This window comes from Aquarana catesbeiana, linkage group LG06 (assembly GCF_042186555.1).
Source record: "Aquarana catesbeiana isolate 2022-GZ linkage group LG06, ASM4218655v1, whole genome shotgun sequence".
In the NCBI taxonomy this organism is placed as follows: Eukaryota; Metazoa; Chordata; class Amphibia; order Anura; family Ranidae; genus Aquarana; species Aquarana catesbeiana.
In genome coordinates, this window is record NC_133329.1 from 63,993,667 (window position 1) to 64,010,736 (window position 17,070).

The following is a 17,070-nucleotide window of genomic DNA, read 5'->3' on the forward strand; positions in this document are numbered from 1 at the left end:
TTTCACAGCAGGGCCCTGTGGGGGCTTACAGTGTTGTGGCCACAGCAACACCTAAGGCCCAAATTTCTGCTGAGTATATAGGGCAGGACCCTACTTTCAAACATCTAACTTACAAACGACTCCTACTTGCAAATGGAAGGAGACAACAGGAAGTGAGATGAAATCTACCCCTAGGAAGGGAAATTCTCTCCTGTAAGAGTTAATATGGGAAAAAAATTTCTCCTTTCCACTGATGCTTTCCAATCCTTGTTCCACCAAAAAACCCACATTTTCAAAAAACATTTTTCATTGGGACAAAAATTGAGGTGAAATCTTCTGAAGAGGAGGAAAGACAGCAAAACAAATGTCACAGGGGTGATAACCCTTCCCTATGTTTTCAAAAAAGCTTAAAAAAGATTTTTTGGCTGGAGCTAAACACGTTAAAAATGTACCCGTTCAAAATTACAAAGAGATTCTACTTAACAACAAACCTACAGTCCCTGTCTTGTTTGCACCGCCTGTATACTGCTGTTCAGAGTATATAGGGCCTGGTGGCCCCACACCTTTCCTTATTTTAAATTGGGTGCGGGGTTCCCCTTAATATCCATACAAGACCCAAAGGGCCTGGTAATGGACTGGGGGGTACCCATGCCGTTTGTCTCACCGATTTTCATCCATTTTGCCATGACCCGACATTACATTAAACCCGCAAGCAGTTTTAAATGAGATTTTTTCCTTTAAAAATGACATTTGGTGCAGGGACTGTTCTAAACACGGGAAACACGCGTCACTTTACAGGCATACTATAGACACCCCCCAGGTACGATATTTAAAGGAATATTTCACTTTTTTTTTTTTACTTTAAGCATCATTAAAATCACTGCTCCCGAAAAAACTGACGTTTTTAAAAGTTTTTTTTGCATTGATACATGTCCCCTGGGGTAGGACCCGGGTCCCCAAACCCTTTTTAGGACAATACCATGCAAATTAGCCTTTAAAATGAGCACTTTTGATTTCGAACGTTCGAGTCCCATAGACGTCAATGGGGTTCTAACGTTCGTGCGAACTTTCGGTCCGTTCGCAGGTTCTGGTGCGAACCGAACCGGGGGGTGTTCGGCTCATCCCTAATGAAGAACACATAGTGTGTCACAGTAGTGTCCTCTGCCCCCCTCACATCACTCCCCCCACAGACGTGTCCTCCACCACCCCACAGTATTGTCCTCTGTCCCCCTTCACATCATCCCCCCCCCTACAGTAATGTACACAGCCCTCTGTCCTCTCCCCTACACACACAGTAGTGTTAACTGCCCCCTTCATATCACCCCCTCCCCCACTGTATTGTCCTCCGCCCCCCCTTCCCTCAGTAGTGTCCTCTGTTCCCCTTCACATGATCTCCCCCCTACCACACAGTAATGTACTCAGCCCCCCTCAGTATTGTCCTCTGCCCCACCCCCCACACACAGTGGTTCCCTCTGCCCCCTTCACATCCCCCCTCCCCGACTGTTCCCCTTCACATCACCCCCCCACCACACAGTAATGTACTCAGCCCCTATAGTAGTGTCCTCTACCCCTCTGCCCCCCCCCACACACAGTAGTTCCCACTGTTCCCCTTCACATCACCCCCCAGCACACAGTAATGAACTCAGCCCCCCACAGTAGTGTCCTCTGCCCTCCTCACATCAAAAACAGTCAGCCAATAATTAGTGGTATCGACTCAGTCACTTAAAAAATTGGAAAATACATAGATTTTTTCCTCCAGCCATCCGTATCAAAGATGCCGTCTTATCTAAAAGATACCAGAGATGTCATTAAAACACTTTCTAATATTTGCTATTCTGGTGATCTCATTATGGCAACTGCGGATGTTACATCCCTCTACACCTGTATCCCACACCGTCAGGGCATAGATGCGTTTAAATGTTTTCTCAACAGGGATGTCTCCCTCGCTTCACCCCAGGTGGACTATATTATCGAACTAATTGAGTTTGCAACGCAGCACAATTACTTTTGGTTTGATGGTAGATTCTACCGTCAACTTAAGGGGGTCGCGATGGGAGCTAAGTTCGCTCCTAGTCTGGCCAATTTATTTATGGCTAAGTGGGAGGAGGATGTCGTCTATGCCATGAGTAACCCACACCTCCTGTTGTGGGCTCGGTACATAGACGACATCCTCCTATGGACTGGTAGTCCAGATGATTTAGTCGATTTTATGGCGACCCTTAATAATAACAGGAATATTGTTTTGTCATTTGAATCAAGTACTACCTCTGTCCACTTTTTGGACTTGGTGATTGAAAGAAAAGATAACCAATTTACATGCAGTACCAAATTTAAATCTACCGATCTGAATGGGTACATACCCACCGATAGTTGTCATTACGCGCCTTGGATCAGGTCAATTCCTAAAAGTCAGTTCCTGCGATTACGTAGGAACTGTACTGACCTTAACACCTTCAAGATCCAAGCTGCGACTCTTAAGGATAGGTTTCTGGAGAAGGGTTGCAACCCCTCCAATTTAGATAAGGAGATTAATAATGCTTGCCTTATTGATCGCCAATCACTACTAGAGGATAAACCTCGACAAACAAATGAGGACTTCAAATGGTCTTTTCTGACGTCCATTTCCACCCAACATAAACACGTCAAAAGAATTTTCGAACACCATTGGGATGTCCTTAAAACTGATAAGGTTTTGGGCCCTTTGTTACCCAGAACCCCCAAGGTGGTCTTTAAAGGCGTTCCATCTCTCCGAAAGAAGTTGGCTCCTAATGTCATCAACCCCCCGAGTAAACCTTCCTTTTTTCATAATTTGATTGGGTTCTACCCCTGTAAAAAATGCTTGGTTTGCCAGTACAACACCAGTGGCAGGAGAGCTAGCCACAGTTTCTCTTCTACTGCGACTGGCCGTTCCTACAAGATTAAACAATTTTGTACTTGCGCAACTACAGGGGTAGTTTATCTCCTGACTTGCCCTTGTGGTAAGAAGTACGTGGGGCGGACTATCAGATCTTTCACAACATGAGTATCCGAACACATTAACCTTATTAAAGCAGGTAGCACCAAACATACCGTGCCTCGACACTATAGGGAATTCCATGACTGGAATCCCGAGGGCACTGAATTTCTTATTATCGACAAGTATGTTGCCCCCTGGCGGGGTGGTTCGACCCTCAGGGGCGTCTCCCGTCTGAAGACTTATTGGATTTACGAATTGGGGTCCCATTTTCCGCAGGGCATCAATGTGGAGTGGGACATCAATTCTTTCATCAACCAAGCATAGTCATCCATCCCATGGTCTCTTCTTCTTTTGAGAAAATGTTTTATTCAAAAAATATTTTTTTTGAAGAAATATTTTTTTAATAAATTATTTTTCAATTTTATTTCTTATCTTTATTATTAGTACCAATACTTAATCTGGACCCTCATATAAACATAAATTTAGTTTAGAATCCTGTATTTATTATGTAATCATGTATTATTATCATTCTAGTACATATATAGTTTGTGTATTGAACATTATAAAAGGATGCCCTCTCATGTTGTGATCCTGTCATGTCTGCTTTATTGTTCAATGTGGTATGTGATGTCCCTCACTGGCAGTGTCAGTTTAACTTTTATATAACATCTCTAATTATTGTTCGGCCAAGAATAATGCTCTGATTGCTATAAGTAGTCTTTCTACCCATTTCACGTTGTTTTGACAACATCCAAATACTATCTTCATTGAAGTCCACTCCTGCTGACACTTGTAATGTGGTGTCACAATATCACGCCCTTTCCCGGCCCCCTCCAGCCTATCACCGCTCCGCTCTCCAGGCTGTGGGATAGAGGCTTGGCTTTCCGAGTGGAGCGCACCGGCGCCGCATCAGTATGGTGGATGACGTCATTGCGCACACTCGGATTACGACGCCGGACCCATTGGGTGGAGCGTGACGGTTCTTCGACAAATGGGACCTGGCTGTATTGAAAGAGAGGCTTGGTGCGCACTCGGTCTAGTTTCGAACTAGCCGACCAAGCGGCCATTCTAATTTTTAGTAGTTTATTTAAACTTTATATTTGCTAGTCATAGCGGTTTAACACCGCTCATTGCCCCTTATATATTTTATATATTCTTACAGTTTAACACCATATTCCAACAACCAGGAAGTGACACCAATTGCGCCACTTCCGGTATTGTGACACTCCCAGTGGGGGTCATTTTCTGTTTAAATAGCGGTGAGGTGGGGGGGCTCCACACCCCAGATGAAGGCTTAGTAGCCGAAACATGTCGGGTGGACCCCTCACGATTATCGCAATTGATTCTATATGAGCTGGTTTTGATCTCCTACCATGTGAGTGTTTTTTTACTATTTTAATAAATTGATGTTTTTTAAACGTTATCATGCCATGTGAGCTTCTTTTCTCGCATGATATTTGAAACATCTATTGGGCCTGTTGGACTGTCTTTGGGACGTTTGAAGCTGTGGTGAGACCCCTCACCCCGTTTTGGAAGCCGAGGATAATCTGATGATTCATCTCGCCAGACCTGGTGGTCATCAAGCTTTCTTTGACTTGTAAGACGTAAGTCTTTTTCAAGTCACCTGATTCTGGTAAACCTCCTTTGAAGCTTTGGTGATGGTTTTGCTACCTATTTAGACCTCCCACCCATCTGTGACCTATTTATCCGTTTGCCAGAAGTGAACAATTTCGTTCTTGAAGAAGCCCCGGGAATTTTTATTTTTGTTTTTACTCATTTTCTCAGGGTTTTTTTTAGCACATAACCCTTACAGACTTTTGGTGGTGGTCCTTTTTTTCATTAGTCACTACCATTATAATTATCAATCTTCTATGGACTATATTATTTGATTTGTCACTATTGTATGGTTTTCTAGACCCATTATCTATTTTTACACCACAAATTTATATTCCTTACTGTAACCACTTTTAAGTGATAATTTGTATCACCTAATGTTGTTTCAATACCTGTTTTTTCCGTAAAGGACATATCGATTCACTATTTATGTATGTTATACTCAGAATTTGTATATACACATAGCGCTACACTATTCTTTTACTGTTTTTACTTTTGCCTTTGTCTAGAGGTGTGCCAGCTGCTAATTGTATATTTTTCCCTTTCAACATTGTTTGGCACAGCGCTGTACTTATTCCCATATTGTGTTCTCCTCACATCAAACCCTCACCAGTGTATTGTGTTCTGCTCCTCCATAGCGGTGGCCCCTGCTTTCCTTTACGTCATTCTCCACCCCCCCCCCCCACTGTAGTGTCCTCTGCCCCCCCCAAAGCTGTGTCCTCTGCCCCTTTACATCCCCCCTCCCCATAGCTGTGTCCTCTGCCCCTTCACATCTCCCCTCCCCCATAGCTGTGTTCTCTGCCCCTTCACATCCCCCCTCCCCCATAGCAGTGTCCTCTGCCCCTTTACATCTCCCCTCCCCCATAGCAGTGTCCTCTGCCCCTTTACATCTCCCCTCCCCCATAGCAGTGTCCTCTGCCCCTTCACATCTCCCCTCCCCCATAGCTGTGTCCTCTGCCCCTTCACATCCCCCCTCCCCCATAGCAGTGTCCTCTGCCTCTTCACATCCCCCCTCCCCCATAGCAGTGTCCTCTGGCCCTTTACATCTCCCCTCCCCCATAGCAGTGTCCTCTGCCCCTTTACATCACCCCTCCCCCATAGCAGTGTCCTCTGCCCCTTTACATCACATCTCCCCCATAGCAGTGTCCTCTGCCCCTTTACATCCCCCCTCCCCCATAGCAGTATCCTCTGCCCCTTCACATCCCCCCTCCCCCATAGCAGTGTCCTCTGCTTTCCTTCACGTCATTCTCCACCCCCCCCCCACTGTAGTGTCCTCTGCCCCCCCCAAAGCTGTGTCCTCTGTCCCTTTACATCCCCCCTCCCCCATAGCAGTGTCCTCTGCCCGTTAACATCCCCCCTCCCCATAGCAGTGTCCTCTGCCTCTTCACATCTTACCTCCCCCATTGCAGTGTCCTCTGCCCCTTTACATCCCCCCTCCCCCATAGCAGTATCCTCTGCCCCTTCACACCCCCCCTCCCCCATAGCAGTGTCCTCTGCTTTCCTTCACGTCATTCTCCACCCCCCCACTGTAGTGTCCTCTGCCCCCCCCCCCAAAGCTGTGTCCTCTGTCCCTTTACATCCCCCTCCCCCATAGCAGTGTCCTCTGCCCCTTTACATCCCCCCTCCCCCATAGCAGTGTCCTCTGCTTTCCTTCACGTCATTCTCCACCCCCCCACTGTAGTGTCCTCTGCCCCCCCCCCCCAAAGCTGTGTCCTCTGTCCCTTTACATCCCCCTCCCCCATAGCAGTGTCCTCTGCCCCTTTACATCCCCCCTCCCCCATAGCAGTGTCCTCTGCCCCTTCACATCCCCCCTCCCCCATAGCAGTGTCCTCTGCTTTCCTTCACGTCATTCTCCACCCCCCCCCACTGTAGTGTCCTCTGCCCCCCCCCAAAGCTGTATCCTCTGCCCCTTCACATCCCCCCTCCCCCATAGCAGTGTCCTCTGCCCCTTCACATCCCCCCTCCCCAATAGCAGTGTCCTCTGCCCCTTCACATCCCCCTCCCCCATAGCAGTGTCCTCTATCTCCCCCAGTGGTGTCCTCTATCCCCCCCAGTAGTGTCCTCTATCCCCCCCCAGTAGTGTCCTCTACCACCCCCAGTAGTGTCCTCTACCCCCCCCCCCAGTAGTGTCCTCTATCCCCCCCCCCCAGTAGTGTCCTCTATCCCCCCTAGTAGTGTCCTCTATCCCCCCTAGTAGTGTCCTCTATCCCCCCTAGTAGTGTCCTCTATCCCCCCTAGTAGTGTCCTCTATCCCCCCCCCCAGTAGTGTCCTCTATCCCCCCTAGTAGTGTCCTCTATCCCCCAGTAGTGTCCTTTGCCTCTTTCACAATTACACCACACTGTATAGGGAGCACTCTCCTACCTGACAGCGTGTGCACAGCAGAAAGGAGAGCTGGAGGGAGCACAGTACTTAGGGTTGCCACCTGTCCAGGATTCACCCGGACAGTTTGGGTTTGGAATCATATGTCCGGGTTTCAAACTGCCTGAAACCCGGACACATTATTCAGACGACTATGGCTTCCCAGCAGTGTTGCTGGCTGCAGTTGTCTAAGCTGAGAGTGTCTGTTACACTCTCTATCACACTGCCCAAAGCCAGAACTAACAATCCCCCCCAAACACACAAACACAGACAGGCGAGGAGAGAGGGCTCGATCTGCTCCTCTCCGTCCCGCCCTTACCCCTCTGTGTCTTCCCACACTCCAATCCCCAGCACTGTGCCTCACAAAAGGAAAGCAGGGGCCGGAAATTTGAAGTCCAGACATACACCTGGATGAGAGGTGCTGACTGCCAAGGGGTGAGTGAGCTCGCCATCCTTCTCTCTCCTGCCTCTGAGTGAGTACACCAAGGTAAATCAGGGTTCTCAGAGCACCCCTTATATCAGAGTTCCCCTTTACACCAGAAGCCACAGTGTTCCCCCTTACATCAGAGTCCTCTCCGTACATCAGAGTTCTCAGGGTTCCCAGAGCATCCTTTATGTTAGAGTCCCCAGAGTTCTTCCTTACATCAGAGTCTGCAGAGTCTCCAATTACAGTGTAAGGGAACTATTCTAGTTCAGATGTAAAAGGGGAACTCTGTGGACTCTGATGTAATAGGGGAACACTTGTGATTAACTTCATATGATTAGAAATGTTATTTAATTGCTAAATATATGTATAGTTTTTACATTTATACTATAAAAAAAATTGCTGTGAGCCGCTAATGTGTTTGGGTTTGACTTGAAGAAAAGGTGGCAACACTAAAAGTACTGGAGGGAGGGCAGAGCGGGAGCTGCCACAGTTAACTTTTCATATTAACAAGCTGGTGATTAGTTGCTAGGACCACACAGTGTCCTAGCAACCAATCACCTTCTGGTTAACTTTAAGCTCAACTGAGGCAGCTTCTGCTCCTGCCCTTCTCAGTACTGTGCTTCCGCTTGTTCTCTGATCTGCAGTGAAGATGAGAGCGGTGGAGGCAGCGCAGGCAATGCTCGCAATCTACCCACCGTCTGCACGCGGACGACAAGTAGAGTTGCAGTTGACCCCAACCCTAAATGTTGGAAGCATTCAGATGGATAGAAAGGAGCAAAGAGAGCAGGATTTTTCCTAATGGTGCAGTGGCAGAGCTTTGGATGTAAACCTATAGTACTACGTCATATTTCATGTTTCAGGGTGTAGTATAAGCTTGTAAGTACTTTATGTGGTCATTATTATTGATTTTTATAGAATTACTAAAAGCTGTCACATCTCTTACCTTTGTCTTTTATAGAAAATTCCTTGTATTCCTCCTCATCCATGGACTCGTGCCTCCAGGAGACTCGTACTCTGAAATCTGGACTCTGTAAAAGATCCTCGGAAACCCGACATTCACTCACAACACTGAGAGTTTTATTTAGATTAGGTGTATATTTCTCCTGGGATTGGCAGCGTTGTTTCAGCTTCTCTACTGACCAGTAATTCCACTCAATCTGGATGTGTTTGGGATAGATGTTCTCCAGTATATGACAGAACGTCACTTTCCCGGTGCCCAGAGATGGTTTTAGTGATTTCCTGTTTTTTGGTTTAGCTGCAAGAACAATATATTTGTGTAAGGGTTTTAAAGGTTTTCATTTTGTACAATGTTCCTAGATTGTAACCTCTAATGAGCAGAGCCCTCTGATCCCTCCTGTATTGATTTGTATTGTAATTGAACTATCTGCCCGAATGTTGTAAAGCGCTGCGTAAACTGTTGGCGCTATATAAATCCTGTATAATAATAATAATAATAATAATATTATACAAATGTTTCTGCTTTGTACATTTCTTCTGTACTCACCCTGCACCAGTAGAGGTCCTGATCTTCTCTCTATGGGTCTCTCCAGGCTGGGATGGGACACTCTACACATGATCTCCGATTCTCCATCCCTCACATTTGGTGTGAAGAGCAGTCTGGCTGTACAGGAATAGGTGAGATCGGACTGTCTCTGGGACTGGATGTCTGGGATCTGGTACTTCCTATCGTGTGATAGAGGAACATATTCCTGGGCTCCTTTCTCCTTCCTGTACCAACTCACAGTCACATCATCAGGGTAGTATCCGGAGATGTTGTATTGTAGAGTGTTCTGTCGCTCTGTTAGTATATGGGGTATGGGGACCTCCTCAATCACCGGGCACCAGGACAGACCTTTATAAATTGAAGTGAGATTAAAAATATTAAAATGTTTAATTTTATTTAATAAAATGCTTTATAAAGAGACAACTCCACCTGCCCACTACCTGCTGCAATGTAGCTTTGTAGAATTACTATATATAGTAGACAATGGCAATCAGGAGAGCAGATGGGAATGTGAAGTGTTGGAAGTTGAAATATCTGAACAAATCATTTCTGGTGTCAAAAATGTAAACAAAAAAAATCCATGAAACAAAACCTGATAATAAGACATTTCAGATCATTAATAATTGCAGCCAATCAGAACATGTCTATTAAATGGTTAGCCAGTCAGGATCATAGAGTTGTTAGAGTGTTATTTCTTTCATAGGTATGTTGCTTTATTTACCATGAAAAGCATTCTCGTTATCAGGATCTATGGAGATTTTTGAACAGTTGTTGGGCAGCTTGGATATGAAAATTGAAGAGTTATAATATCTTTGTGAAATAAATTGCCTCAGGAACTAGTTCTGGCCAGCTCAGGAGAATGCTTTAACCTCTCTGGCTTTATGATTATGTCAGATTTTTGCGTCTCAAAGTGGTACAATTGTTTTGCATAGAAATTTGGCTTTTTATATTGTAGGCCTGTAATTCTTAGCAATGACACACTTAAATCTGTCCAAACAAGAGTCTAGTAGATATCCCGGGTATGATAAAGTCTGAAACATAAAATCATAAATTATAATATAATAAATAATTAAATTTATATATATATATATATATATATATATATATATATATATATATATATATATATATATAAATGAATTTCCCCACAATTCACTATCTCTCAATTCTCAAGTGATTCTAATTTACTATCGCTTATTTCTAGCTGGTCTAAAACCACTTTTGACGTAAAGGGAAATTTTTTTGGTTGCTATGTAGGGTTGGCACCTGTACGGTTTTCTCCCGGACAGTCTGGTTTTTGAATGATGTGTTCGGGTTTACTTCTGCCCCAGACCTGGACACATCATCACACAGACTGCACCGAGAGTAATATGTCTCCCCTCTCCCTGACAGCAGCTTGGTTCAGCAGAGCAGAGCAGAGTATCAGTGTATGAAAGCTCCTCCCCTCCTCCTCCTTCTCCCTTCTGTACACACACGAGGAGGAGGGGAGCAGCGATGTGCTGATATGAGGTCTGTAGAAAATGAGGAGGGAGGGGGAGAGAGCGGCTGAAAAGGAGGACAAGGTAGAAAACAGGAGTGATCGAGGGGTTAGGAGGATATGTGCTGGGGGGGCTTTGGCAGGGGGAAGACAATGCTAGAAGTGTCGATTGGATTTGAAATCTGACGACCCCTCCTAGCACTATCTCTCTCCCCTCCCAAAGGACCCCTCCAGCACATGTCCTACCCCCCCCTGCACTGGCCCTCTTCTCTCACAAAGCGCCCCCCAGGACATATCTGACCCCCCCAAGCACCCCCAGCACATATGGGCTCAGGCTGCGTATGATGGGCACAGAGGCTGTATGATGGGCACAGAGGCTGCATATGATGGGCACAGAGGCTGTATGATGGGCACAGAGGCTGCATATGATGGGCACAGAGGCTGCATATGATGGGCACAGAGGCTGCATATGATGGGCACAGAGGCTGCATATGATGGGCACAGAGGCTGTATGATGGGCACAGAGGCTGTATGATGGGCACAATGGCTGCTTATAATGGGCACAGAGGCTGCATATGATGGGCACAGAGGCTGCATATGATGGGCACAGAGGCTGCATATGATGGGCACAGAGGCTGCATTTGTTGGGGCACAGTGGCTGAATTTTATTGGGCACAGTGAGGCTGCAATGGATGTTTTTTTTCAGAATTTTTCAGTTTGTTTGTGCCCCCCCCCCAAAAAAAATTTTGGGCACCAGCCGCCACTGCCCCAGGACATATCTGACCCCTGCATTCTGTGCAGAACACTCACAATTTAGCCACACGCACTGTTTGCTGCGGCGAGCTATGAGCCACATTACTACTCTCTTTCAGGCCACCAAAAGTGTCCCAGGTCTTTTACAATTTTATAATGTATACCAGCAGTGGCGGAATTATAGGGCTCGCAACAGTCGCAAGTGCGACTGGGCCCTGTAGTTCTCCGCCACTTCAGGGGGCCCATCAGCCGCCCGCCCGCTGTGTGAGGGGTCCGCCCGCCCGCCATGTGGGGGGCCCACCCGCCCGCCGCGTGAGGGGCCAAACTGACTGTCCGGTCGGAGGTGTGTGTGTGTGTCCATCCATCATGTTTTTCACTGTGTTGGGAGGGAGGGGGGCTTTCACCCGCCAAGCCTGCACGAGGAGAGCTGAGGCCTGAGGGACTGTGTGGGCTCCGCCCCCGCCTATCCAGAAAGAGAGACTGGAAGGGAGGCGGGGCGGATAATGAAGCACCCCAATTCACTGAAGGCAGGGGAGGAGCTCTGCCCTCTGCTTCTGCGCAGTGTGCAGTACCTACGGCGGCATGTGACCTGTCCTGAGGCTAGCAAAGCATCCTGGGCTGGAGGAGCAGGCACGCCGATTCTGAAAGATTCTTTCTGACTTTGTTCTGAGGAGGGGGAATCAATCAATTGATTGGCGGTAAGTCCCCATTTTGCACTCCAATCGATCGATCCCAACCTCCACCACCTCTGCGGCTCTGCCTCTTACTGATCCCATCCCCCCACCACCACCACTGATCTCATCCCTATCCCCCCCACCCCCCATCACCTCTACAACAGAGGAGATGGGGGCTGGGGGGATAGGGATGAGATCAGTGGTGGTGGTGGGAGGATGGGATCAGTAAGAGGTCCCCCTCCAGTACCACCACCCCCCTCCAGTGCCACCACCACCCTCCTACAGTGCCACCACCACCCCCCTACAGTGCCACCACCACACGGCGGGCGGGCGGCTGATGGGCCCCCTGAAGTGGCGGAGAACTACAGGGTCCAGTCGTACTTGCGATTGTTGCGACCCCTATAATTCCGCCAATGACCACCCCCTCCAGTGCCACCACCACCCCCTTCAGTGCATCCACCACCCCCTTTAGGCTGCACCGGTGACACAGGCTGCACTGGGGACATAGGTGGCACTGGTGGACACGGGCCGGCTGCATTAAGGACACCGGCTGCACTGGGGACACCGGCTGCACTGGGGACACAGGTGGACATGGGCAGGCTGCACTGGGGACACTGGCTGCACTGGGGACACTGGCTGCACTGGGGACACTGGCTGACACGGGCAGGCTGCATTGGTGACACTAGCTGCACTGGGGACACAGGTGGACATGGGCAGGCTGCATTGGTGACACTGGCTGCACTGGGGACACTGGTTGCACTGGGGACACAGGTGGACACGGGCAGGCTGCATTGGTGACACTGGCTGCATTGGTGACACAGACTGCACTGGTGACACAGGTGGACACGGGCAGGCTGCATTGGTGACACTGGCTGCACTGGGGACACTGGCTGCACTGGGGACACGGGCAGGCTGCAATGGGGACACTGGCTGCACTGGGGACACTGGCTGCACTGGGGACACAGGTGGACACGGGCAGGCTGCACTGGGGACACAGGCTGCACTGGGGACACAGGTGGACACGGGCAGGTTGCATTGGTGACACTGGCTGCATTGGTGACACTGGCTGCACTCGGGACACAGGTGGACACGGGCAGGCTGCATTGGTGACACTGGCTGCATTGGTGACACTGGCTGGCTGCACTGCGGACACGGGCAGGCTGCACTGGGGACACGGGCAGGCTGCACTGGGGACACGGGCAGGCTGCACTGGGGACACTGGCTGGCTGCACTGGGGACACTGGCTGGCTGCACTGGGGACACTGGCTGGCTGCACTGGGGACACGGGCTGGCTGCACTGGGGACACGGGCTGGCTGCACTGGGGACACGGGCTGGCTGCACTGGGGACACGGGCTGGCTGCATTGGGGACACGGGCTGGCTGCACTGGGGACACTGGCTGCACTGGGGACACTGGCTGCACGGGTGGACACTGGCTGCACTGGTGGACACTGGCTGCACTGGTGGACACTGGCTGCACTGGGGACACTGGCTGCACTGGTGGACACTGGCTGCACTGGGGACACTGGCTGCACCGGCTGCACTGGGGGACACGGGCAGGCTGCATAGGTGACACTGGCTGCACTGGGGACACTGCCTGCACTGGGGACACTGGTGGACACGGGCAGGCTGCATTGGTGACACTGGCTGCACTGGGGACACTGGCTGCACTGATGGACACGGGCAGGCTGCATAGGTGACACTGGCTGCATAGGTGACACTGGCTGCACTGGGGACACTGGCTGCACTGGGGACACAGGTGGACACGGGCAGGCTGCATTGGTGACACTGGCTGCACTGGGGACACTGGCTGCACTGGTGGGGACACTGGCTGCACTGGGGACACTGGCTGCACTGGGGTCACTGGCTGCACTGGGGACACTGGCAGGCTACATTTTTGGGCACGGATAAAGTTGTTAATATTTATTTTCATAACTTAATTCTGCATAAAACATTTAAGTGTAATTTCATGAGATAAGTTATGAGGGCGTGTTTGGGGGTGGAGCAACAGATGGCAAGTAACCCTTGAGGCCTGGCTAGTAGCTCAGGATTTGAAATTTTGAGCCCTGTGTATACAAATGTTTTGCTTTTAATTTCCATTTTAAACTGAATGGGTAGTTTTACAAGGTGATCGTTTACATATACTCAAGTAACCAACTGCAAAATTTCTGTCTAGAATTCCTGGAAGGTCAGCTACAACTTCGCCTTTCTGGTGGTCTTCCAAACAACGTGGGAGGTTAAGGTGGACCCTCACAAGCCGCTCGAAGACTTGCAACGGGCAGCTTTGCAGGTATGATGAGCCAATATCTGTACCAGATTCATATGTCGATGTCATAGACTCCCATTGATTCCTCCATCAACAAACACAAACAGCGCTGACAGGGGAATCTGTCCTGCCAAGCAATTGTCTTCTCTCAGCTGGGGGGGTGGGGGGGGGAGTAGGGGCAGGCAGGCAGGAGAAGACAGTGATTATTGCTAAAGGCTATAGCAGCCGTTAGCGATAATTAGGAGAGAATTCGGCAGGCTGGTTGTACCCAAGTTGATCGATCGATCAACTTGGTACATTTGGGCTGCCCATTCGAATCTTGTCCAGTCCCTGCTGAACCGGCCAGGATTTAAATGGTCTATGGCCTGCCTAAGACTAAAGCCCCGTAAACACGATTAGAAAATCGTAAGAAAAAATCCACTTTCCAACTTCTAAATCGGTAGAGTTGTCGTTCAGAAATGCAATACAAATACATTACAATACATGACATCACTTCTGAAGTCTTATTCTGTCAAACGAGAATTTTCGTACATTTAGTAAACTCTTCATTTTTGATATGAGATTAGCATGCAAAAAAAAAAATAGAAGATCATTTGTCCCACAATCTCATCATGTGTACCAGGCATAACTGTGGTTCCTGATATATGCATTAACTACCTGGCATCCGCGCTATAGCCGAATGACGGCTACAGCGCGGACCTACATTCCCGGGAGGCCGTCATATGACGGCTTTCCCTGTGCACGCTCCCTGCGTGCTCCCTGTGCGCGCCCTGCAGGGCGCGCGCCGGGCGCGTTGTGATCACCGAGTCAATGAGACTCGGCTGATCACCGATCTGTGTAAGGGGCCGGTCCCGGCCCCTTACCATGTTATCAGCTGTCAGCCAATGACAGCTGATCACATGATGTAAACAAAAGATCGGTAATCGTTTTTTTTTTTACTCACGCTGACAGCGCGAGTAGAAAAAAAAGCCGATCACCGGATCGGATGTGAGGGACATCGGTCCCCAAGTGGAAGAGGCACATCTGCCTCATCAGTGCCCAATAAAAGTGCCACCTAATAGTGCCCACAGTGCCACCTAATAGTGCCCACAAGTGCCACCTATCAATGCCCACAAGTACCACCTATCAATGCCCACCTGTAGTGCCAATCAGTGCCACCTGCCAGTGCTGCCCATCACTGCCACCCATCAGTGCCCATCACTGCCACCCATCAGTGCCCATCACTGCCGCCTATCAGTGCCCATCACTGTCGCCTCATCAGCGTACATCAATGAAGGAGAAAAATGACCCGTTTAAAATTTTTTATAACAAAATATAAAAAAATAAACTTTTTTTTTTTTTTTTTAAATTCAGTTTTTTACATTTTTTTAATAAAAAGTAAAAACCGCAGAGGTGATCAAATGCCACCAAAAGAAAGCTCTATTTGTGGTGAAAAAAATGATAAAAATTTCATTTGGGTACAGTGTTGTATGACCGCACAATTGTCATTCAAAGTGCGTCAGCGCCGAAAGCTGAAAATCGGTCTGGATAGGAGGGGGGTTTAAGTGCCCAGTAAGCAAGTGGTTAAATATGACGCCATCTCTCAGCTAATAAGAGCCCTTTCACATGAGCGGTCTGATTGGGTCCGCCTGTCGGGTTTTCATTTAGACCCCATTGGACCCTCCATTCTCCTCTATTAAGTTGTGGGTGTAAATGGACTTGTGACCGTTTACAGCCACCTACCTCCAATACGATCAACCAAAAACAAACAGAAGGGGATCCGTTCCCCTCTGCTTGGGTGGACTGGATTGGAGGGCAGTTGGGTGTAAACAGACAGGTGGTTGTGCTTTTACATGTTTCTATTTCCTCCGCAAAGTGCTGCTTTGATGATATATGTACATATATGAATTTATTAAATGACCAATCAATTATTCTAGATCATCATGTGGTGCCAATTTGTGATATATAATTATGTATCCTGCATGTTCATGCTACATGCGCACATATATGTGTGTGTGTGAATAAAGATGAAATGATATATTTTTTTATGTGCTTTTTATTACTGTTACGCATTTTTACACTCTTCTATGTTCAATAAATATGTACTTCTATTAATTTACCTCCACAATGTCATTAGCCTCATTTAAAGTCCCAACTTTCCTTCTTTATTTACATGTGATCCTGGAAGGAACATTCTCCCTCAACTTTTTTCCACACTTGTATCAGCATTTGTCCTAGGTACCACAGGATGTATATGTGTATATGTGTACTAGCACATTATGAAATACTCACCTTGGAACTAAGCCCTCCGGCGCTGTAATGTCACCGCTGAGAGGGCTGACATGTTCTCCAAGTCTTTTTTCCGCATTTGTGTGCTCCGTGTATCTGATTGGCCGGTGCCACGATGACGTCACTCCTGTGCATGTGTGCAGGAGACCTCAGTTCTGGTACGAAGCTCTGAAGTTCCGGCAAGGTATGCCAGACCTTCAGAGCGCATGCACCAGTGATGTCACTGGCTGCATGCAGGGTGAATATCTCCTAAACTGTGCACATTTAGGAGATATTGATTTTATGTATAGGTAAGTCTTATTATAGGCCTTATAGGCTTACCTGTAGGTAAAAATTAACAAACAGGATTTACAACCGCGTTAATAAAAGATCTGATTAATCCTCAATGATCATCAGCTCCATCTAGGGGTCATAACATGGTATTTCAGGAAAATACTGCATTATGGCCACATAGGAAATAAAAATTTTGCATAGCAATTTTTTATTAAAATTGAAACACAAAGAGTTGATAAATATGTTTAACCCCTTAATGACTGAGGGGAAAAAATGTTAATGCCTAATTCTGCACCTTTGACATGTGTTAGTAAAACTGTACATATCATCACAACTACTTTGTGTATCCAGGTGGATTATACCTTTTTTTTTTTCTCAGGATGAATTGGGCTTTCTTTAGGTAGTGAAGGATAATGGATATCTCCTGATTTTTTTTTTTTCTATTTTTTTTTTTGGACCTAAATATTAAAAAAATATATATATACAGAATATATATTTTTGTTAACTTAAAGCGGAGTTCG

At 47.7% G+C, this 17,070-nt stretch overlaps 1 protein-coding gene across 1 annotated transcript in view; it reads right to left on the reverse strand.

Annotated features, from left to right (window-relative positions):
• Positions 1-17,070, reverse strand: part of LOC141148558 (uncharacterized) — a gene marked incomplete in the record, with an annotated part of 670,733 nt that overhangs the window by 536,204 nt on the left and 117,459 nt on the right. The window contains 2 exon segments of the mRNA XM_073636111.1: positions 8,279-8,590; positions 8,840-9,187. Of these exon segments, the coding sequence (XP_073492212.1) occupies positions 8,279-8,590; positions 8,840-9,187 (660 nt within the window).